The sequence below is a fragment of the Ranitomeya imitator genome, chromosome 2 (genome assembly GCF_032444005.1).
Source record: "Ranitomeya imitator isolate aRanImi1 chromosome 2, aRanImi1.pri, whole genome shotgun sequence".
In the NCBI taxonomy this organism is placed as follows: Eukaryota; Metazoa; Chordata; class Amphibia; order Anura; family Dendrobatidae; genus Ranitomeya; species Ranitomeya imitator.
The window spans coordinates 525,488,691-525,514,020 of NC_091283.1; the positions used below are offsets into that span (position 1 = coordinate 525,488,691).

A 25,330-nucleotide genomic window follows, 5' to 3' on the forward strand; every position below is an offset into this window, starting at 1 on the left:
GTGGCTGCTGCTTATAATCTGGGAAAAGGATCCCACAGATGCTCCTCCAAGCAGCCTCTTTCCTTGCCCGGTTAGCATAGTTGGAATCACGTTGGTCCCAAATTTTGGGCCTTCCTTGGACCAGGACCAGGAGCATATCAACATTGATTATGTTTGCCATGCTGCTTGCAACTCCGTGGAGGCGTGCGCCAGACTTCCGGGATGTCTGTCTGGCTTTTTCAGCTCATTAGCATGTCTAAGCTTCTTGATTGAGGGCTTGGCACATTTCCTGTCACCTGGAGATGTCTGGCGTATTTTTCACAAGTCACACTGCTAGTCCGTGTGTAATCCGTATTTTTTTGCGCACCCATAGACTTTCATTGGCAGATTTTTGGCGCAGTATGCTGACAAACGCAGCATGCTGCAATTTTTTATGGCTGTAAAATACGGCTGCGAAATATACGCCAGATAGAAGCTACCCCATAGAGAATCATTGGTCCGTGTGCAATGCGTAGTTTTTGCGCCTCTCATACGTCTGTAAAACTCTCTAGTGTGACGCCGGCCTTAGGGGTTTTGTGTGAAATGATGTCCAATTTGCCTTATTGCTCTGTTTTTTGTGTTGTTCCAATACACACAAAGGAAATAAACATGTATATAAAAAACATATGTACCGTATTTTTCGCACTACAAGACGCACTTTTTTCCCCAAAAATGTGAGGGGAAATTGGGGGTGCGTCTTGTAGTCGCAATATACTTACAAATCATGCGGCAGCGGTCCTGATGCAGCCTCCCTTCCCATGCTGGTGCGGCTGTGGCTGTGCTGCAGGCAGGGGCTGTGCTGCGGGGCTGTGGCAGCGGCTCTCTGGGCTCAGTGGGGGCTCTGACGGCATTTCATCAAAGCCCGGAGGCCCCTCGCTCATCCGTGAATGGCAAATTGCGGTGGCCTCCGAGAACATGGGCGCCGGGAAAATGGCCACCGGGCCGGCGCACGCTTAGATTCAAATCTCGTCAACGAGATCTCGTCTCCCAAGATCTCGGGGTGAGATCTCGGCAACAAGATCTGAATCTGAGCGTGCTCCGGCCCGGCGGCCATTTTCCTGGCACCCATGTTCTCGGAGGCCACCGCAACTTGCCATTCAAGGATGAGCGGGGGGCCTCCGGGCTTTGACGAAATGCCGTCGGAGCCCCCACTGAGCCCAGAGAGCCGCTGCCACAGCCCCGCAACACAGCCCCTGCCTGCAGCACAGCTTGTGCCCCAGAGCCCAGCCACTGCCCGCAGCACAGCTTGTGCCCCAGAGCCCAGCCCCTGCCCGCAGCACAGCTTGTGCCCCAGAGCCCAGCCACTGCCTGCAGCACAGCTTGTGCCCCGAAGCCGAGCCACTGCCCGCAGCACAGCTTGTGCCCCAGAGCCCAGCCACTGCCCGCAGCACAGTCTGTGCCCCACAGCCCAGCCTGTGCCCCGGAGCCCAGCCGCTGCCCCAGAGCACAGAGCCTCCACCCCTGCTCAAGCACAGAGAATCAGCCTGGGATGGGATTTCCTGGAGGCCAACGCACCAGCCTGGACCACCGAAAGGCCCCTGTGACCACTTCTCCACCTGTGGCGATCCCTTCACTGGTAAGCTGAATTCGGACTGTAAGACGTACCCCCATTTGAAACATTTTTTTTTTCCTTATTTTTATTCTGAAAATTTGGGGTGCGTCTTATCGTCCGGTGCTTCTTATAGTCTGAAAAATACGGTAATTGCAGTAATTTTCTGGAAGAAATGCATCATTTTCTGGAACAATCTGAAGAGTGCCAAAACTTTCAGCCATCAATGTATATTAGTTTTTGAAACAAGCAAAAAAAAGTACATCACCCAAAACTTTTTTTTTGTTCAAAAAAACTTTCACACAAAACAACCAAGATGAACCCCATATTAACCCATTACTTGCCAAATTAGAAATTTTCATTTTACGGATTTTTCAGAAAAGAGCATCCCAATATTCAATTAAAAATGACAATGACATGATTTCCTATTTTGAAAACATTCATTTTACAAACCCAACACAAAGAATTGGACCTAATTATAAAAATTATAAAATCTTAGTTGCTAGAAGCAAAAGATTAGGCGTACCAAAAAAAGGACATTGGTAGATAATGGGTTAACCCCTTTCTGGCATTGGACATACTATTCCATCCATGTGACCTGGGACTTAATTTCCATGGATGGAATAGTACGTCACACGCGACTAATAGCGGCCGGGTGTCAGCTGATTCTCACAGCTGACACCCGGCATTAAGTGCCAGGAGCGGTCATGAACTGCTCCCGGCACGTTAACCCCGGAACACTGCAATCAAACATGATCGCAGCGTTCCAGAGCCGGCAGAGGGGCTGACAGTCCCTCTGCCTTTGGATCGGAGACCCCGCGGCATGGTGCGGGGTCCGATTGCTGCCATGGAGACCCGATGTCGTCATGATGACATCCGGGTCTCCAGACCTGAGAGACTTCCTGTCATGCGCAGTGCATGTCAGGAAGTCTCTAAGGTTAGTGTACAGAAGCTGCAGCGCTGACAGCTTCTAAAGCATGCAGATCTGCATGCAAAAGAAGAGATCAACCTGTACAAAATGAGTGTCCCATAGTGGTACAAAGTGTAAAAGTAAGAATGAATTTAAAAAAAAACAAAAATATTTTTTAATAATTGTAAAAATATTTAGAAACATAATAAAAAAAAAATCAATTACTATTCCATCAATAAAGAAATATTTGAATTAAAAAAATCTAAACAATAAAAGTACACATATTTAGCATCGCCATGTCCGTAACTACCCGACCTATAAAACTGTCCCACTAGTTAACCACTTTAGTGAACACCATTAAAAAAAAAAACGAGGCAAAAAAATGCTTTATCATCATACCGCCGATCAAAAAGTGGAATAACACACGATTAAAAAGACGGATGCAAATAAACCTGGTACCACTGAAAACGTCATCTTGTCCCACAAAAAACAAGCTGCCATATAGCTCCATCACCGGAAAAATAGAAAAGTTATAGCTCCCAGAATAAAGCGATGCAAAAAATAAATATTCTTTATATAAAATAGTTTTTATTGTATAAAAGCGCCAAAACATTAAAAAAAATATAATTGAGGTATCACTGTAATCGTACTGACCCGAAGAATAAAACTGCTTTATCAATTTTACCACACGCAGAACGGTATAAACGTCCCCCCTCCATACATCGGAATAAAAAGCGATCAAAATATGTCATGTGGCCGAAAATGGTACCAATAAAAACGTCAAGTCGTCCCACAAAAAAACAAGACCTCACATGACTCTGTGGGCCAAAATATGGAAAAATTATAGCTCTCAAAATGTGGTGATAAAAAAAACTATTTTTTGCAATAAAAAGCGTCTTTTAGTGTGTGAACGCTGCCAAACATAAAAATCGGCTATAAAAACCCGCTATAAATAGCAAATCAAACCCCAATTTATCACCCCCTTAGTTAGGGAAAAATAATAAAATTAAAAAAATGTATTTATTTCCATTTTCCCATTAGGGTTAGGGTTTGGGCTAAAGTTAGGATTACGGTTACGGTTGGGATTAGGGTTAGGAATGTGTTAGGGTTAGATTTGTGGTTAGGGTTATGGTTAGGGTTGGGATTAGGGTTAGGGGTGGGTTGGAGTTAGAATTGGGGAGTTTACACTGTTTAGGCACATCAGGGGCTCTCCAAATGCAACATGGCGTCTGATCTCAATGCTAGCCAATTCTGCGTTGAAAAAGTCAAACGGCGCTCCTTCCCTTCCAAGCTCTGCCATGCGCCCAAGCAGTGGTTTACCCCAACATATGGGGTGTCAGCGTACTCAGGACAAATTACACAATAACTTTTGGGGTCCAATTTATCTTGCTACCCTTGGGAAAATAAAACAATTTGGATCTGAATTAATTTTTTTGAGGAAAAAAGTAAAATCTTCATTTTTTTTTTTTTTTTAACATTCCCAAAATTCCTGTGAAGCACCAGAAGGGTTAATAAACTGGTTTGGAGCACTGGTGGGCATGAGCTCGGGGGGGTGGGGGGGTTGTGGCCCCTCTGTGCCACAAACCAGACTACCCTGGAAGGGGCGTGACTGTGACGGCTGCCTGGGTTTTCGCTGGAGCTCTGATGGTGAGGTCAGGCTTGTGCGGCAGGCAGCTGCCAGGTGCTACTCCAGGGAGGTGTCTGGCTGTAGCTGCTGATCCCACTTGGGAATCAGGACCAACAGGATTGGTGCGGGCATCAGGCAGGACTAGCAGATGAGCACAGATGAGATTCAGGGCTGGCAGGAATGGCAGAGACACAGGGCTGGCAGGAACGGCAGAGACACAGGGCTGGCAGGAACGGCAGAGACACAGGGCTGGCAGGAACGGCAGAGATACAGGGCTGGCAGGAACGGCAGAGACACAGGGCTGGCAGGAACGGCAGAGACACAGGGCTGGCAGGAACGGCAGAGACACAGGGCTGGCAGGAATGGCAGAGGCACATGGCTGGTTGGTGTGGTGTATGAAGGAACAGGTAGGGACCTGTTCACACTGGAGGTGCAGGTACGAAAACAAGCCAGAAGGAAAGGAGAATGAAGGAATAGGTTGGGACCTGTTCACACAGGAAGGGAAGTGCAAGGCTGCGGATAGGAGAAGTAGAACAACAAGAGATAGCACAGCAACAGAAGCTAAGCAGAGCAGAACCGCAAGGAATGTGGAGAGGAGCTGCAGCAAGAGATTCTGCAGCAGCAAGAGCAGAGCCACAAGGTATGTGGAGAGGAGCTGCCAGAAGAGATTCTGCAGTAGCAAGAGTGGAGCAGAGTAGAACTGAGCAGAACCGCAGGAGTGCAGAGCAGTGGCAAAGCTGCAAGAGAGCGGAGCACAGGCAAAGTCACAAGGGTTCAGAGCAGGCAGAGCCGCAAGAGTGCGGAGCATAAGCAGACTGAGAACACATGGAAAGACACAGCAGGGAAAGAAGCCACAGACAAGGAGACAGAGATAGGACTAAGTTCAGACAAGGTAATGGTACAAGACAAGGAACAAGAACAAAGAGACAAGGGCCAGAATATACTGCCTCCTGGAGGGCGGACAACAAGATCAAGGCAAGAACACTGAGAAAAGCCTCCAGAGAGGGAGTAACACAGAGCAAGGCCTGGCAAACTCAGAAGCTAAACACAAACTGAGCTAACACATTGCACAGGCCCAGTCCACTGGGTGGAGCTGCACTAAAAACTGGAGGCCTCTTGGTAATTGGTCAGGAACAGATTAGACAGGTGCACCTGATTCCTATAAGAACCAGAGAGTTCAGGCGCCGCCCCCTTATGCACACAGCCAGGAAGCATGCAGAGAGCAGAGGCACAGAATATGGAGCTGGCGAGAAACAGAAACCGCAACATGACCTGGAGCAGTGGGTAAGATAGTGTGAGAGATGAGAGGCCATGCCGTGATGCCAGCAGAGTTGTTACAAGCACCTTGAGAGATGCAAGTTTTAGAATGGTGTCACTTTTGGGTATTTTCTATCATATAGACACCTCAAAGTGACTTCAAATGTGATGTGGTCCTAAAAAAATGATGTAAAAATGAGAAATCGCTGGTCAACTTTTAACCTTCATAACTAACTCCCTAACAAAAAAAATGTTGGTTTCAAAATTGTGCTGATGTAAAGTAGACATGTTGAAAATGTTACTTATTAAGTATTTTGTGTGACATAGCTCTGTGATTTAAGGGCATGAAAATTCAAAGTTGGAAAATTGCAAAATTTTCAAAATTTTCCCAAATTTCCATTTTTTTCACAAACAAACGTAAGTCATATCAAAGAAATTTTACCACTATCATAAAGTACAATATGTCATGAGAAAACATTGTCAGAATCTACGGGATCTGTTGACGCATTCCAGAGTTATAACCTCATAAAGGGACAGTGGTCAGAATTGTAAAAATTGGCCCGGTCATTAAAGGGGTTATTAAATGGCGCACCTCTTATTTTTAGCTTGCATCAGTTATGCAGTGCTTTGGACTTGCGTTCCATTTGTGTGTGCCTCAAAACTGAATAGATAAGCAGAAGTCAAACCTAAGGGTTTGCGCACACGATGTTTTCAGGAGGCGAATGGACCCACCAAGGTTTTCCTAGGCAAAGCTGCTTCATGGAAAAGCCGGCACTGTTTTTCTGGAATTTGCTTTGTACTTTCAACTACTAATGGCTTCCAAACTAAAAAAGAACATGTTACTTCTTTTAACTGCTTTTTGGCTTCTAAGGCTATGTGCACACGTTGCGGAATGGGTTAAGGAATTTCTGGTGCGGATTCTGCCTCTCCTGGCAGAAAACACACCTGTGGATTTGTCCCATTTTTTGCGCCGTTCCGCAGCGTTTTTTGTGCATTTTTGCTGCGGTTTTCTTGCGGATTTGCTGCGTTTTTTACTCCTGCAGTTTTCTATAATGGAATGGGTACAAAAACGCTGCAGATTCATAAAAAAGAAGTGACATGCCACTTCTTTTAAACCGCAGCGTTTCCGCAGTGGATTTTCCGCAAAGTGTGCACAGCATTTTTTTTTTCTCATTGATTCACATTATACTGTAAATCAATTGCGAATCTGCAGCGTTTTGCACCACAAAAAACGCTGCGGATCCGCAGAAAATCCGCAACGTGTGCACATAGCCTCAACCTGAAGCAAGAAAAAGAAGTATCCATATAGACTGAACAATGTCATATTTACAAAGCTGTGCCTTATATTCATGTCTTGTGGTTCTGACATTACATGTTATTTCTGTACATTTAGGGTATGTGCACACGTTGCGGATTCTCTGCGTTTTTTGCGGTGCAGAAACGTTGCAGATCCACAATTGATTTACGGTACAATGTAAATCAATGAGAAAAAAAAAATGTTGTGCACACTTTGCGGAAAATCCGCTGCGGAAACGCTGAGGTTGAAAAGAAGTAGCATGTCACTTCTTTTTTGTGAATCTGCAGCGTTTTTGTACCTATTCCATTACAGAAAACCACAGGGGTAAAAACCACAGAAAATCCGCAAGAAAACCGCAGCAAAAACGCACAAAAAACGCTGTGGAACTGCACAAAAAACGCTGCGGAACCGCACAAAAAACACTGCGGAACCGCAGGTGCGTTTTCTGCCAGGAGAGGCAGAATCCACACCAGAAATTCCTAAGCCTAATCTGCAACGTGTGCACATAGCCTTAGGGTAGATAGTAGGACCATATATAGAAACAGGTGCTATGTGAAACATATACTTATAAACCAGGTGACACATGGGGGGGGGGCTCTTCACTCATTAGAAGAGTCTGTGTGCAACAGCTACTCTTCGTAGCGAACCTTGAACTTATACTCATGGAGAAAGGGCGATACAGTATATTGGGCCTGTAACAAGGTGGCACAGGGAGGTAGTTATGGCTGAGTTACTTAAAGGCACAGTCCACAGACAGAGTCCACTGAGCAAACGGTCAGCGAGCACCCCTGGCTCCCTGTACATAAATAGACAGGACTGACACATCTTCCCACAGGTTACCTTTTCCCCCTCTGGCCACAGTACTCCGGGCAAGTGAGGTCCAGGAACACAGCTGTGGACCTACAGGGAACAACCTTTAATAAACTTTGATGGGAAAGAAAAGAATACAACACTGGCTTCCTGCTCTCTTCCTGACACTATGCACGGCCGTACCCACAACAGCCATAGTAGCCGAAGTTACGCAGTAGTCCACTCACTTGGATCTGGACGCTTATAGTCCCTTCATCGAGGGGCCCTTCCGAACTCCTGGGGCCTGTGTTATGGTCTTTAAGGTACCGTCACACTCAGCGACGCTGCAGCGATATAGACAACGATCTGACCTAAACTAGATCGCTGGAGCATCGCTGTTTAGGTCGCTGTAGAGACGTCAAACACCAACTCCAGAACGATGCAGGAGCAATCCAGTGACGTAACAGCGACTCACTTATCGTTCTCGCTGGTTGTTAGCTCCATAGGTTCTTAGTCCGGGGCAGCAGATCTTCTCCCTCCTGGGAGTCTGGCAATGCCTTAGCTGTTACTACTCATCTGCTCAGGGTTAAACGTGCTCGAGCTTCTGACTGGGAGCAGCAGCTTCCTGCTGTCTTTTCTGCTGCTGGCCCAGACCATCTATTTAACTATTGACTGTCCCTAACATTACAACAGTATGTATAAGGCCGGAGTCACACTAGACCGTAATAGGGACGAGTGCAATGTGATAAAAAATTGCATAGCACTCGGCCCAATGTTAATCTATGGGGCAGCTCCTATTATCCGTTGCTTTCTCGGCCGTATTCAGGATCCGAGTGAAATCGCAGCATGCTGCGATTGTCAGCGTATCACTATCTCGGCCGAGAATCGCCAACGCAAGTCTATGGGTGCGAGAAAAAAGCGGATTACACATGGACCATCAGTGTGACTTGCGAGAAATACGCACCGGTGTTCTATAGAAAAGCCGGCAATTCAGTGCGGTGTACAGTAAAATCACACTGACAGGTTAGAATAGAATAGATAGAATAAATGTCTACAAATAGTAGAGGTATATGTATATACAGTTAGGTCCATATATATTTGGACAGAGACAACATTTTTCTAATTTTTGTTATAGACATTACCACAATGAATTTTAAACAAAACAATTCAGATGCAGTTGAAGTTCGGACTTTCAGCTTTCATTTGAGGGTATCCACATTAAAATTGGATGAAGAGTTTAGGAGTTTCAGCTCCTTAACATGCGTCATCCTGTTTTTAAAGGGACCAAAAGTAATTGGACAGATTCAATAATTTTAAATAAAATGTTCATTTTTAGTACTTGGTTGAAAACCCTTTGTTGGCAATGACTGCCTGAAGTCTTGAACTCATGGACATCACCAGACGCTGTGTTTTCTCCTTTTTGATGCTCTGCCAGGCCTTCACTGTGGTGGTTTTCAGTTGCTGTTTGTTTTTGGGCCTTTCTGTCTGAAGTTTAGTCTTTTACAAGTGAAATGCATGCTCAATTGGGTTGAGATCAGGTGACTGACTTGGCCATTCAAGAATATTCCACTTCTTTGCTTTAATAAACTCCTGGGTTGCTTTGGCTTTATGTTTTGGGTCACTGTCCATCTGTAGTATGAAACGACGACCAATCAGTTTGGATGCATTTGGCTGGATCTGAGCACACAGTATGTCTCTGAATACCTCAGAATTCATTCGGCTGCTTCTGTCCTGTGTCACATCATCAATAAACACTAGTGACCCAGTGCCACTGACAGCCATGCATGCCCAAGCCATCACACTGCCTCCGCCGTGTTTTACAGATGATGTGGTATGCTTTGGATTATGAGCTGTACCAAACCTTCGCCATACTTTTCTCTTTCCATCATTCTGGTAGAGGTTGATCTTGGTTTCATCTGTCCAAAGAATGTTCTTCCAGAACTGTGCTGGCTTTTTTAGATGTTTTTTAGCAAAGTTTAGTCTAGCCTTTTTATTCTTTATGCTTATGAGCGGCTTGCACTGTGCAGTGAACCCTCTGTATTTACTTTCATGCAGTCTTCTCTTTATGGTAGATTTGGATATTGATACGCCGACCTCCTGGCGAGTGTTGTTCACTTGGTTGTCTGTTGTGAAGGGGTTTCTCTTCACCATGGAGATTATTCTGTGATCATCCACCACTGTTGTCTTCCGTGGGAGCCCAGGTCTTTTTGCATTGATGAATTCACCAGTGCTTTCTTTCTTTCTCAGGATGTACCAAACTGTAGATTTTGCCACGCCTAATATTGTAGCAATTTCTCGGATGGGTTTTTTCTGTTTTCGCAGCTTTAGGATGGCTGGTTTCACCTGCATGGAGAGCTCCTTTGACCACATGTTTACTTCAGAGCAAAACCTTCCAAATGCAAGCACCACACCTCAAATCAACTCCAGGCCTTTTATCTGCTTAATTGAGAATGACATAACGAAGGGATTGCCACACCTGTCCATGAAATAGCCTTGGAGTCAATTGTCCAATTACTTTTGGTCCCTTTAAAAACAGGGTGGCACATGTTAAGGAGCTGAAACTCCTAAACCCTTCATCCAATTTTAATGTGGATACCCTCAAATGAAAGCTGAAAGTCTGAACTTCAACTGCATCTGAATTGTTTTGTTTAAAATTCATTGTGGTAATGTCTATGACCAAAATTAGAAAAATGTTGTCTCTGTCCAAATATATATGGACCTGACTGTATATATCTATAATATAACGTTGGGAGCGTCACTCTGTCCGAAGCCTTTATAGACTGCGCAAGCGTCGGTGCAGTCTGGACCCCACAGAGTGACACAGCCCAGGAGATAGCGGTATGCGTAAGCACTGAACGCACACCGCGATCTCCAACGGAGAAGCAGGGACGTGCCAGGAGGGTGAGTATAAGCTATATTCACCTGTCCCGTTCCAGCGCTGCGCGCCGCTCTATCTTCCGGGTCCTCTGCCCGTGATGTTCAGTTCAGAGGGCGCGATGACGCGCTTAATGCGCGCCGCCCTCTGACTGAACAGTCACAGCCAGAGGATCCGGAAGACGGAGAGGCGTGCAGCGCTGAAACGGGACAGGTGAATATAGCAAGTGTCGGGGGCCTGAGCTAGCGGCGACTCCGGCACCTGACCCCCACAGCGCGCCGGTGTCCCCGCCTGCTCCGGCCCCCCAGCACTCGGCGCCCAGCGACAATAGGAGAGTATGTTATTTTTCTTTTATATATCGCAGCAGCAGACGGGGCATATACTATGGAGCATCTTATGGGGGCCATCAACATTTATGGAGCAGTGTACGGGGCATATACTATGGAGCATCTTATGGGGGCCATCAACATTTATGGAGCAGTGTACGGGGCATATACTATGGAGCATCTTATGGGGGCCATCAACATTTATGGAGCAGTGTATGGGGCATATACTATGGAGCATCTTATGGGGGCCATAAACCTTTATGGAGCAGCATACGGGGCATATACTATGGAGCATCTTATGGGGGCCATCAACCATAATGCAGCAGCATACGGGGCATATACTATGGAACATCTTATGGGGGCCATCAACCATAATGCAGCAGCATACGCGGCATATACTATGGAGCATCTTATGGAGGCCATCAACTATAATGGAGCAGCATACGGGGCATATACTATGGAGCATCTTATGGGGGCCATCAACATTTATGGAGCAGTGTACGGGGCATATACTATGGAGCATCTTATGGGGGCCATAAACCTTTATGGAGCAGCATACGGGGCATATACTATGGAGCATCTTATGGGGGCCATCAACCATAATGCAGCAGCATACGGGGCATATACTATGGAGCATCATTTGGGGGCCAGCAACCATAATGCAGCAGGATATGGGGCATATACTATGGAGCATCTTATGGGGGCCATCAACCATAATGGAGCAGCATACGGGGCATATACTATGGAGCATCTTATGGGGGCCATCAACCATAATGCAGCAGCATATGAGGCATATACTATGGAGCATCTTATGGGGGCCATCAACCATAATCCAGCAGCATATGAGGCATATACTATGGAGCATCTTATGGGGGCCATCAACCTTTATGGAGCAGCGTATGGGGCATATGGATGGGAGCAGCAAATTACAGAACGGTGGCACAGGATGGGAGCAGCACATTACAGAACTGTGGCGCAGGATGGGAGCAGCACATGACAGAATAGGGCAGCACATGACAGAACGGGGGTGCAGAATGGCAGCAGCACATGACAGAACGGGGGTGCAGGATGGAAGCAGCACATGACAGAACGGGGGCGCAGGTTGGGAGCAGCACATGACAGGATGGGGGCACAGGATGGGAGCAGCAAATGACAGAATGGAGGCGCAGGATGGGTGCAGCACATGTCAGAATGGGGGCGCAGGATGGGTGCAGCACATCACAGGATGGGGGCGCAGGATGGAGCAGCACATGACAGGATGGGGGCGCAGGATGGAGCAGCACATGACAGGATGGGGGTGTAGGATGGAGCAGCACATGACAGGATGGGGACGCAGGATGGAGCAGCTCATGACAGGATGGTGACGCAGGATGGAGCAGCATATGATAGGATGGGGACGCAGGATGGAGCAGCTCATGACAGGATGGGGGAGCAAGATGGGAGCAGCACATACCAGGATGGAGACCACATACCAATATAAATGCTCGCCACCCGGGCATAGAACGGGTTCAATAGCTAGTCTACTATATAATTGTCTAAGGGTCACTTCCGTCTGTCTGTCTGTCATGGATATTCATTGGTCAAGGCCTCTGTCTGTCATGGAAATCCAAGTCGCTGATTGGTCGTGGCAAAACGCCCACGACCATTGCCACGACCAATTAGCGACGGCCATAGTCTGGCAGCGAAATGGCTGCTGCTTTACTGCCCTGCAGTCAGTGCTGAGCGCTCACACAGGGTTAAAGCCAGAGTTAACGGACCGCGGTGTAATGCATTCCGTTAACGCAGCTATTAACCCTGTGTGACCCACTTTTTACTATTGATGCTGGGTTTGCAGCATCAATAGTAAAACGATCTAATGTTACAAATAATAATAATTAAAAAAAAGGTTATTCTCACCCTCCAACGTCGCCTGCTGCCTCGGCAGTGCAAGCGGCAGGTTCCGGTGCCAAGGATGCTATGTGAGAAGGACCTGCCATGATGTCACGGTCATGTGACCGCGACGTCATCACAGGTCCTGCGCTCATACCAACCCTGGGACCGGAAGCTGCCGCGTGCACCGCACACAGGCGCCAGGACTTCAAGGAGCCTTCAGAAGGTGAGTATATGTTTATTTTTTATTTTAAGTCTTTTTTAACCACGCATATAGTGCCCACATTGCTATATACTACGTGGGCTGTGTTACATACTGCGTGGGCTCTGTTATATACTACATCTCTGTGCTATATACTATGTAGCTGGGCAATATAGAAGGTGATTGTGCAATATACAATGTGACTGTCCAATATACTACGTGGCTGTGCAATATACTACGTGTTCTGTGCTATATACTACGTAGCTGTGCAATATACTATGTGGCTGTGTCGGTTCTGTCATATACTATGTCGACTGTGCAATATACTACGTGGCTCTGTTATATACTACATGGCAGTGCAATATACTACAATATACGACGTGGCTATGTTATATACTATGTGGCTCTGCTATATACTATGTGGCTGACCAATATACTACGTGCCTGGGCAATACACTACGTAGCTGTGCAATACACTACGTGGCTATTTTATATACTACGTGGCTGTGTTATACACTACGTAGCTCTGCTATATACTACGTACTCTGTGTTACATACTACGTAGCTCTGTTTTATACTACGTCGGTTGTGTTACATACTACGTCACTATGCAATATCGTACGTAGCCTGTGCTATATACTACCTACATATTCTAGAATACCCGATACGTTAGAATCAAGCCACCATCTAGTACATATATATATATGTCAATGAGAGACACATATATATATGTATATATATATATATATATATATATATATTTATATTTCATACGGCGCTAGATAGCAGAAAAGCCGGTAATTCAATTGCCGGCTTTTGCTATCTTCTTCCCAAACCCGACAGGATATGAGACATGGTTTACATACAGTAAACCATTTCATATTCCTTTTTTTTTTTTTACATATCCCTCACTACTAATGTTAGAAGTGTCTGTGTGCAAAATGTGGGGGCTCTAGCTGTTAACCCCTTAATCCCATTGGAGGTTCTATCCCATCAAGGTGACCTGGGACTTAATTCCCAGTGACGGGATAGTACGTCCAGTGCGATCAGCTAAGCTCACGGGGGGAGCACGGCCGATCGCGGCCGGGTGTCAGCTGACTATCGCATCTGACATCCGGCACTATGTGCCAGGAGTGGTCACGGACCGCCCTGGCACATTAACCCCCGGCACACTGTGATCAAACATGATCGCAGTGTTCCGGCGGTATAGGGAAGCATCACGCAGGGAGGGGGCTCCCTGCGGGCTTCCCTGAGACTCTCGGAGCAACGCGATGTGATCGCATTGCTCCGAGAGTCTCCTAGCTTCTTCTCCCTGCAGGCCCCGGATCCAAAATGGCCACGGGGCAGCATCAGGGTACTGCAGGGAGGTGGCTTACCAGTGCCTGCTCAGAGCAGGCGCCGGGAAGCCTCCCTGCTGTGCATGTCAGATCGCTGACCTGACACAGTGCACAGCAAAGTGTCAGATCAGCAATCTGTCACTTTACTGTGATGTCCCCCCCTGGGGCAAAGTAAAAAGTAAAAAAAAAATGACATGCGTAAAAAAATTAAAAAAAAAGAATCCCAAATAAATAATAATAATAAAAAAATATTGTTCCAATAAATACATTCCTTTATCTAAATAAAAGAAAAACAATAAAAGTACACATATTTAGTATCGCCGCATCCGTAATGACCCGATCTATAAAACTGTCCCACTAGTTAACCCCTTCAGTGAACACCGTAAAAAACGAGGCAAAAAACAACACTTTATTATCATACCACCGAACAAAAAGTGGAATAGCACGTGATCAAAAACGCGGATATAAATAACCATGGTACCGCTGAAAACATCATCTTGTCCCGCAAAAAACGAGCTGTGATACAGCATCATCAGCGAAAAATAAAAAAGTTATAGTCCTCAGAATAAAGAGATGCAAAAATAATTATTTTTTCTATAAAATAGTTTTTATTGTATAAAAGCGCCAAAACATAAAAAAAATATAAATGAGGTATCGCTGTAATCGCACTGACCCGAAGAGTGAAACTGCTTTATCCATTTTACCAAACGCGGAACGGTATAAACGCCCCCCCCCACCAAAAGAAATTCATGAATAGCTGTTTTTTGGTCATATTGCCTCACAAAAATCGGAATAAAAAGTGATAAAAAATGTCACGTGCCCGAAAATGTTACCAATAAAAATATCAACTTGTCCCGCAAAAAACAACATCTCACATGACTCTGTGGACCAAAATAAGGAAAAATTATAGCTCTCAAAATGTGGTAACGCCCAAAAATATTTTTTGCAATAAAAAGCGTCTTTTAGTGTGTGACGGCTGCCAATCATAAAAATCCACTAAAAAACCCGCTATAAAAGTAAATCAAACCCCCCCTTCATCACCCCCTTAGTTAGGGAAAAATAAAAAATTAAAAAAATTTATTTATTTCCATTTTCCCATTAGGGTTAGGGCTAGGGTTAGGGCTAGGGTTAAGGTTAGGGCTAGGGTTAGGGCTATGGTTAGGACTAGGGTTTGTATTACATTTACAGTTGGGATTAGGGTTAGGGGTGTGTCTGGGTTAGGGGTGTGGTTAGGGTTATGGTTGGGATTAGGGTTGGTTAGGGGTGTGTTGGAGTTGGGGTTAGGGGTGTGGTTGGGATTAGGATTAGGGGTGTGTTTGGGTTAGGGCTTCAGTTAGAATTGGGGGTTTCCACTGTTTAGGCACATCAGGGCTCTCCAAATGCGACATGGCGTCCGAACTCAATTCCAGCCAATTCTGCGTTGAAAAGTAAAACAGTGCTCCTTCCCTTCCGAGCTCTCCCGTGCGCCCAAACAGGTGTTTACCCCAACAAATGGGGTATCAGTGTACTCAGGACAAATTGGACAACAACTTTTGGGGTCCAATTTCTCTTGTTAACCTTGGGAAAATACAAATTTGAGGGGCTAAAAAAACATTTTTGTAGGAAAAAAATGATTTTTTATTTTCACGGCTCTGCGTTATAAACTGTAGTGAAATACTTGGGGGTTCAAAGCTCTCACAACACATCTATATAAGTTCCTTGGGGGGGTCTAGGTTCCAATATGGGGTCACTTTTGGGGGGTTTCTACTGTTTAGGAACATCAGGGGCTCTGCAAACGCAACGTGACGCCTGCACACCAATCCATCTACCGTATATACTCGAGTATAAGCCGACCCGAGTATAAGCCGACCCCCCTAATTTTGCCACAAAAAACTGGGAAAACTTATTGACTCGAGTATAAGCCTAGGGTGGAAATGCAGCATTTACCGGTGAATTTCAAAAATAAAAATAGATCATTATTTCCCCATAGCTGTGCCATATAGTGCTCTGCACCGTTCATATTTCCCCATAGGTGTGAACCATATAGTGCTCTGCACCGTTCATTGTGCCCCCTAGCTGTGCCATATACGGTGCTCTGCACCGTTCATTGTGCCCCATAGATGTGCCATATACGGTGCTCTGCACCGTTCACTGTGCCCCATAGCTGTGCCATATACGGTGCTCTGCACCGTTCACTGTGCCCCATAGCTGTGCTGTGCCATATACGGTGCTCTGCACCGTTCACTGTGCCCCATAGCTGTGCCATATACGGTGCTCTGCACCGTTCACTGTGCCCCATAGCTGTGCTGTGCCATATACGGTGCTCTGCACCGTTCACTGTGCCCCATACATAGCTGTGCTGTGCCATATACGGTGCTCTGCACCGTTCACTGTGCCCCATAGCTGTGCTGTGCCATATACGGTGCTCTGCACCGTTCACTGTACCCCATAGCTGTGCTGTGCCATATACGGTGCTCTGCACCGTTCACTGTGCCCCATAGCTGTGCTGTGCCATATACGGTGCTCTGCACCGTTCACTGTACCCCATAGCTGTGCTGTGCCATATACGGTGCTCTGCACCGTTCACTGTGCCCCATAGCTGTGCTGTGCCATATACGGTGCTCTGCACCGTTCACTGTGCCCCATAGCTGTGCTGTGCCATATACGGTGCTCTGCACCGTTCACTGTGCCCCATAGATGTTCCACATAAATTTGTGCCGCCGCTGCCGCAATAAAGAAAAAAAAACACATACTCACCTCCCTTGATTGCAGCTCCCGGCGTCTCGTTCCGGCGCCTCCATCTTCCCGGCGTCTCTGCTCTGACTGATCAGGCAGAGGGCGCCGCGCACACTATATGCGTCATCGCGCCCTCTGCCTGAACAGTCAGAGAGCAGAGACGCCGGGAAGATGGAGGCGCCGGCCGGGAAGATGGATCGGCGCCCGGCGGCTGGAACGAGGACAGGTGAATATAACATACTCACCTAGTCCTGGCGATCCTCGCGCTGTCCCCTCCTGTCTTCGGTGCCGCAGCTTCTTTCTCTATCAGCGGTCACCGGCACCGCTGATTAGAGAAATGAATAAGCGGCTCCGCCCCTATGGGAGGTGGAGCCGCTTATTCATTTCTGTAATGAGCGGTCCCACGTGACCGCTGAAGAGAGGAAGAAACTGCAGCGCCGAAGCCCGTGGGACGGCAGGGACAGCGCGAGGATCGCTGGGACTAGGTAAGTATACCTCAGCGCCCTCACCCCCTCACCTGCCGACCCCACCGCTACCGTGACTCGAGTATAAGCCGAGGGGGGCACTTTCAGCCCAAAAATTTGGGCTGAAAATCTCGGCTTATACTCGAGTATATACGGTAAGTCTGCATTCCAAATGGCGCTCCTTCCCTTCCGAGCTCTGCCATGCGCCCAAATGGTGCCCCCCCCCCACCCCCACATATGGGGTATCTGCGTACTCAGGACAAATTGGACAACAACTTTTGGGCTCCAATTTCTCCTGTTACCCTTGGGAAAATACAAAACTGGGGGCTAAAAATTTATTTTTGTGGAAAAAATAAAGAATTTTTATTTTCTTGGCTCTGCGTCATAAACTGTAGTGAAACACTTGGGTTTTCAAACCTCTCATAACACATCTAGATAAGATCCTTAGGGGGTCTACTTTCCAAAATGCTGTCACTTGTGGGGGTTTCAATGTTTAGGCACATTAGTGGCTCTCCAAACGCAACATGGCGTCCCATCTCAATTCCAGCCAATTTTGCATTGAAAAGTCAAATGGCGCTCCTTCCCTTCCGAGCTCTGCCATGCGCCCAAACAGTAGTTTACACCCACATATGGGGTACACAGGACAAATTGTACAACAAATTTCAGGTCCATTTTCTCCTGTTACCCTTGGTAAAATAAAACAAATTGGAGCTGAAGTAAATTTTTAGTGAAAAAAAATTAAATGTTCATTTTTTTTAAAAACATTCCAAAAATTCCTGTGAAGCACCAGAAGGGTTAATAAACTTCTTGAATGTGGTTTTGAGCACCTTGTGGGGTGCAGTTTTTAGAATGTGTCACACTTGGTTATTTTCTATCATATAGACCCCTCAAAATGACTTCAAATGTGATGTGGTCCCTAACAAAAAATGGTGTTGTAAAAATTAGAAATTGCTGGTCAACTTTTAACCCACATAACTCCCTAACAAAAAAAATTGTTTCCAAAATTGTGCTGATATAAAGTCTACATGTGGAAAATGTTACGTATTAAGTATTTTGTGTGACATATCTCTGTGATTTAACCCCTTCATGACCCAGCCTATTTTGACCTTAAAGACCTTGCCGTTTTTTGCAATTCTGACCAGTGTCCCTTTATGAGGTAATAACTCAGGAACGCTTCAACGGATCCTAGCGGTTCTGAGATTGTTTTTTCGTGACATATTGGGCTTCATGTTAGTGGTAAATTTAGGTCAATAAATTCTGCGTTTATTTGTGATAAAAACGGAAATTTGGCGAAAATTTTGAAAATTTCGCAATTTTCACATTTTGAATTTTTATTCTGTTAAACCAGAGAGATATGTGACACAAAATAGTTAATAAATAACATTTCCCACATGTTTACTTTACATCAGCACAATTTTGGAAACAAAATTTTTTTTTGTTAGGAAGTTATAAGGGTTAAAATTTGACCAGCGATTTGTCATTTTTACAACGAAATTTACAAAACCATTTTTTTTAGGGACCACCTCACATTTGAAGTCAGTTTGAGGGGTCTATATGGCTGAAAATACCCAAAAGTGACACCATTCTAAAAACTGCACCCCTCAAGGTCCTCAAAACCACATTCAAGAAGTTTATTAACCCTTCAGGTGCTTCACAGCAGCAGAAGCAACATGGAAGGAAAAAATGAACATTTAACTTTTTAGTCACAAAAATTATCTTTTAGCAACAATTTTTTTATTTTCCCAATGGTAAAAGGAGAAACTGAACCACGAAAGTTGTTGTCCAATTTGTCCTGAGTACGCTGATACCTCATATGTGGGGGTAAACCACTGTTTGGGCGCACGGCAGGGCTTGGAAGGGAAGGAGCGCCATTTGACTTTTTGAATCAAAAATTGGCTCCACTCTTTAGCGGACACCATGTCACGTTTGGAGAGCCCCCGTGTGCCTAAAAATTGGAGCTCCCCCACAAGTGACCCCATTTTGGAAACTAGACGCCCCAAGGAACTTATCTAGATGCATAGTGGGCACTTTGAACCCCCAGGTGCTTCACAAATTAATCCGTAAAAATGAAAAAGTACTTTTTTTTCACAAAAAAATTCTTTTAGCCTCAATTTTTTCATTTTCACATGGGCAACAGGATAAAATGGATCCTAAAATGTGTTGGGCAATTTCTCCTGAGTACACCAATACCTCACATGTGGGGGTAAACCACTGTTTGGGCACATGGTAAGGCTCGGAAGGGAAGGAGCGCCATTTGACTTTTTGAATGAAAAATTATTTCCATCGTTAGCGGACACCATGTCGCGTTTGGAGAGCTCCTGTGTGCCTAAACATTGGCGCTCCCCCACAAGTGACCCCATTTTGGAAACTAGACCCCCCAAGGAACTTATTTAGATGCCTAGTGAACACTTTAAACCCTCAGGTGCTTCACAAATTGATCTGTAAAAATGAAAAAGTACTTTTTTTTCACAAAAAAATTCTTTTCGCCTCAATTTTTTCATTTTCACATGGGCAGTAGGGTAAAATGGATCATAAAATTTGTTGGGCAATTTCTCCCGAGTACGTCGATACCTCATATGTGGGGGTAAACCACTGTTTGGGAACACGGCAGGGCTCGGAAGGGAAGGCGCGCCATTTGACTTTTTGAATGGAAAATTAGCTCCAATTGTTAGCGGACACCATGTCGCGTTTGGAGAGCCCCTGTGTGCCTAAACATTGGAGCTCCCCCACAAGTGACCCCATTTTGGAAACTAGACCCCCCAAGGAACTTATCTAGATGCATATTGAGCACTTTAAACCCCCAGGTGCTTCACAGAAGTTTATAACGCAGAGCCATGAAAATAAAAAATAATTTTTCTTTCCTCAAAAATGATTTTTTAGCCTGGAATTTCCTATTTTGCCAAGGATAATAGGAGAAATTGGACCCCAAATATTGTTGTCCTGTTTGTCCTGAGTACGCAGATACCCAATATGTGGGGGTAAACCACTGTTTGGGCGCACGGCAGGGCTCGGAAGGGATGGCACGCCATTTGGTTTTTTAAATGGAAAATTAGCTCCAATCATTAGCGGACACCATGTCACGTTTGGAGAGCCCCTGTGTGCCTAAACATTGGAGATCCCCCAGAAATGACACCATTTTGGAAACTAGACCCCCAAAGGAACTAATCTAGATGTGTGGTGAGGACTTTGAACCCCCAAGTGCTTCACAGAAGTTTATAACGCAGAGCCATGAAAAAAAAAAAAAATTATTTTCTCAAAAATGATCTTTTAGCCTGCAATTTTTTATTTTCCCAAGGGTAACAGGAGAAATTTGACCCCAAAAGTTGTTGTCCAGTTTCTCCTGAGTACGATGATACCCCATATGTGGGGGTAAATCACTGTTTGGGCACATGCCGGGGCTCGGAAGTGAAGTAGTGACGTTTTGAAATGCAGACTTTGATGGAATGCTCTGTGGGCGTCACGTTGCGTTTGCAGAGCCCCTGATGTGGCTTAACAGTAGAAACCCCCCACAAGTGACCCCATTTTGGAAACTAGACCCCCAAAGGAACTTATCTAGATGTGTGGTGAGCACTTTGAACCCCCAAGTGCTTCATAGAAGTTTATAATGCAGAGCCGTGAAAATAATAAATACGTTTTCTTTCCTCAAAAATAATTATTTAGCCCAGAATTTTTTATTTTCCCAAGGGTTACAGAAGAAATTGGACCCCAAAAGTTGTTGTCCAGTTTCTCCTGAGTACGCTGATACCCCATATGTGGGGGTAAACCACTGTTTGGGCACATGCCGAGGGACGGAAATGAAGTAGTGGCGTTTTGAAATGCAGACTTTGATGGAATGCTCTGTGGGCGTCACGTTGCGTTTGCAGAGCCCCTGATGTGCCTAAACAGTAGAAACCCCCCACAAGTGACCCCATTTTGGAAACTAGACCCCGAAAGGAACTTATCTAGATGTGTGGTGAGCACTTTGAACCCCCAAGTGCTTCATAGAAGTTTATAATGCAGAGCCGTGAAAATAATAAATACGTTTTCTTTCCTCAAAAATAATTATTTAGCCCAGAATTTTTTATTTTCCCAAGGGTTACAGGAGAAATTGGACCCCAAAAGTTGTTGTCCAGTTTCTCCTGAGTACGCTGATACCCCATGAGTGGGGGTAAACCACTGTTTGGGCACACGTCGGGGCTCAGAAGGGAAGTAGTGACTTTTGAAATGCAGACTTTGATGGAATGGTCTGCGGGTGTCACGTTGCGTTTGCAGAGCCCCTGGTGTGCCTAAACAGTAGAAACCCCCACAAGTGACCCCATTTTAGAAATTAGACCCCCCAAGGAACTTATCTAGATATGTGGTGAGCACTTTGAACCCCCAAGTGCTTCACAGACGTTTACAACGCAGAGCCGTGAAAATAAAAAATCATTTTTCTTTCCTCAAAAATTGTTTTAGCAAGCATTTTTTTTTATTCACAAGGGTAACAGGAGAAATTGGACCCCAGTAATTGTTGCGCAGTTTGTCCTGAGTATGCTGGTACCCCATATGTGGGGGTAAACCACTGTTTGGGCACACGTCAGGGCTCGGAAGTGAGGGAGCACCATTTGACTTTTTGAATACGAGATTGGCTGGAATCAATGGTGGCGCCATGTTGCGTTTGGAGACCCCTGATGTGCCTAAACAGTGGTAACCCCTCAATTCTACCTCCAACACTAACCCCAACACACCCCTAACTCTAATCCCAACTGTAGCCATAACCCTAATCACAACCCTAACCACAACCCTAATTCCAACCCTAACCCTAACCACAACCCTAATTCCAACCCTAACCCTAAGGCTATGTGCCCACGTTGCGGATTCGTGTGAGATATTTTCGCACCATTTTTGAAAAATCCGCGGGTAAAAGGCACTGCGTTTTACCTGCGGATTTTCCGCGGATTTCCAGTGTTTTTTGTGCGGATTTCACCTGCGGATTCCTATTGAGGAACAGGTGTAAAACGCTGCGGAATCCGCACAAAGAATTGACATGCTGCGGAAAATACAACGCAGCGTTTCCGCGCGGTATTTTCCGCACCATGGGCACAGCGGATTTGGTTTTTCATATGTTTACATGGTACTGTAAACCTGATGGAACACTGCTGCGGATCCGCAGCCAAATCCGCACCGTGTGCACATAGCCTAATTCTAAAGGTATGTGCACACGCTGCGGAAAACGCTGCGGATCCGCAGCAGTTTCCCATGAGTTTACAGTTCAACGTAAACCTACGGGAAACAAAAATCGCTGTGCCCATGCTGCGGAAAAACTGCACGGAAACGCAGCGGTTTACATTCCGCAGCATGTCACTTCTTTGTGCGGATTCCGCAGCGGTTTTACAACTGCTCAAATAGAAAATCGCAGTTGTAATTCCGCAGTGAAATGCGCAGAAAAACCGCGGTAAATCCGCCATAAATCCGCAGCGGTTTAGCACTGCGGATTTATCAAATCCGCAGCGGAAAAATCCGCAGAGGACCAGAATACGTGTGCACATACCGAAACCCTAACCCTAGCCCTAACCCTAACCCTACCCCTAACCCTACCCCTAACCCTACCCCTACCCCTACCCCTAACCCTAACCCTACCCCTAACCCTAACGATATTCTAACATTAGTGGAAAAAAAAATGTCTTTATTTTTTTATTGTCCCTACCTATGGGGGTGACAAAGGGGGGGGGTCATTTATTATTTTTTTTATTTTGATCACTGAGATATAATCTATCTCAGTGATCAAAATTCACTTTGGAACGAATCTGCCGGCCGGCAGATTCGGCGGGCGCACTGCGCATGCGCCCGCCATTTTGGAAGATGGCGGCGCCCGGGGAGAAGACGGACGGGACCCCGGCTGGATCGGTAAGTATGATGGGGTGGGGGGGGACCACGGGGGGGGGGATCGGAGCACGGGGGGGGGAATCGGAGCGCGGGAGGGGTGGAACGGAGCACGGGGGGGCTGGAATGGAGCACGGGGGGGTGGAACGGAGCACCGGGGGGGGTGGATCGGAGTGCAGGGGGGGGTGATTGGAGCACGGGGGGGTGATTGGAGCACGGGGGGAGCGGACAAGAGCACGGGGGGGAGCGGAGCACAGGACGGAGGGGAGCCGGAGCAGCGTACCGGCCAGATCGGGGGGCTGGGGGGGGCGATCGGTGGGGTGGGGTGGGGGCACACTAGTATTTCCAGCCATGGCCGATGATATTGCAGCATCGGCCATGGCTGGATTGTAATATTTCACCCGTTATAATAGGTGAAATATTACAAATCGCTGATTGGCAGTTTCACTTTCAACAGCCAATCAGAGCGATCGTAGCCACGAGGGGGTGAAGCCACCCCCCCTGGGCTAAACTACCACTCCCCCTGTCCCTGCAGATCGGGTGAAATGGGAGTTAACCCTTTCATCCGATCTGCAGGGACGCGATCTTTCCATGACGCCGCATAGGCGTCATGGGTCGGAATGGCACCGACTTTCATGACGCCTACGTGGCGTCATGGGTCGGGAAGGGGTTAAGGGCATAAAAATTCAAAGTTGGAAAATTGCGAAATTTTCGCCAAATTTCCGTTTTTTTCACAAATAAACACAGGTAATATCAAAGAAATTTTACCACTATCATGAAGTACAATATGTCTTGAGAAAACAGTGTCAGAAACACCGGGATCCGTTGAAGCATTTCAGAGTTATAACCTCATAAAAGGACAATGGTCTGAAATGTAAAAATTAACCCAGTTATTAATGTGCAAGCCACCCTCGGGGCTTAAGGGGTTAAAATAAAGGGTTAAAACACGGGAAAAAAATGGCGTGGGCTCCTGCGCAATTTTCTCTGCCAGAGTGGGAAAGCCAGTGACTAGTAACTAAGGGCAGATATTAATAGCCTAGAGAGGGACCATGGATATTGGGCCACCCCCTGGCTAAAAACATCTGCCCCCAGCCACCCCAGAAAAGGCACATCTGTAAGATGTGCTTATTCTGGCACTTAGCCTATCTCTTCCCACTCACCTGTAGCAGTGGGATATGGGGTAATAAAGGGTTAATGTCACCTTGCTATTGTAAGGTGACATTAAGCCAGGTTAATAATGGAGAGGTGTCAATAAGACACCTATCCATTATTAATCCAATATTAATAAAGGGTTAAAAAAAACACACACACATTATAAAAAAAGTATTTTAATGAAATAAACTATTACAACACCATGTGTCTTTATTATACGCTCAATCCAATTGAAGACCCTTGTCACCTGAAACAAAGTTAAAATAAAAAAACAACAATATTCCCTACCTCTCCGCCATTACAGTCAAGTACCACGATGTAAATCCATCAGAAGGGGTTAAATAATTTTACAAGCAGAAGCCTGCTAATGCAGCTGTGCTCCTGTCTGTAAAAAGTGGGGAATGAATGGAAAGCAGGGGAACGTAGCTACCTAGACTTGCAGTGCTGCGCCCCCTGCTGGCATAAACTCATTTGAACTCGAGCGTGAGAAAATATTCAGAAAAATTCCCACGCTTGAGTTCATATGAGGTTATGTCAGCAGGGGGAGCAGCACCGCAAGTCTAGGTAGCTACATTCCCCTGCTTTCCATTCATTCCCCAGTTTTTACAGGCAGGAGCACAGCTGCATTAGCAGGCTTCTGCTTGTAAAATTATTTAACCCCTTCTGATGGATTTACATCGCGGGACTTGACTAACGCCGGAGAGGTATGGGATATTGTTTTTTTATTTTAACTTTGTTTCAGATGACAAGGGTCTTCAATTGGATTGAGAGTATAATAAACTATTACAACACCATGTGTCTTTATTTCATTAAAATACTTTTTTCTAGTGTGTGTGTGAGTGTGTGTGTTTTTAACCCTTTATTAATATTGGATTAATAATGGATAGGTGTCTTATTGACACCTCTCCATTATTAACCTGGCTTAATGTCACCTTACAATAGCAAGGTGACATTAACCCTTTATTACCCCATATCCCACCTCTACTCAGGAGTGGGAAGAGAGAGGCTAAGTGCCAGAATAGGCGCATCTTACAGATGTGCCTTTTCTAGGGTGGCTGGGGGCAGATGTTTTTGCAGTGCCCCAGAGTCCTGGTCGTTGCAG

General features: G+C 45.9%; 1 protein-coding gene across 3 annotated transcripts in view; it reads right to left on the reverse strand.

Moving 5' to 3' along the window:
• The window catches only part of LOC138664836 (uncharacterized), a 120,623-nt gene that overhangs the window by 40,008 nt on the left and 55,285 nt on the right, over positions 1-25,330 (reverse strand). Inside the window, exon 1 of one of the 3 annotated variants that reach the window (XM_069751827.1) lies at positions 7,696-7,995. The exons of the other annotated variants lie outside the window; for them this stretch is intronic. Coding sequence (XP_069607928.1) covers position 7,696 — 1 coding nt within the window. The 5' untranslated portion in view covers positions 7,697-7,995. Of the gene's footprint in view, positions 1-7,695; positions 7,996-25,330 lie in introns of those variants that run through there. 3 annotated transcript variants of the gene reach the window in all.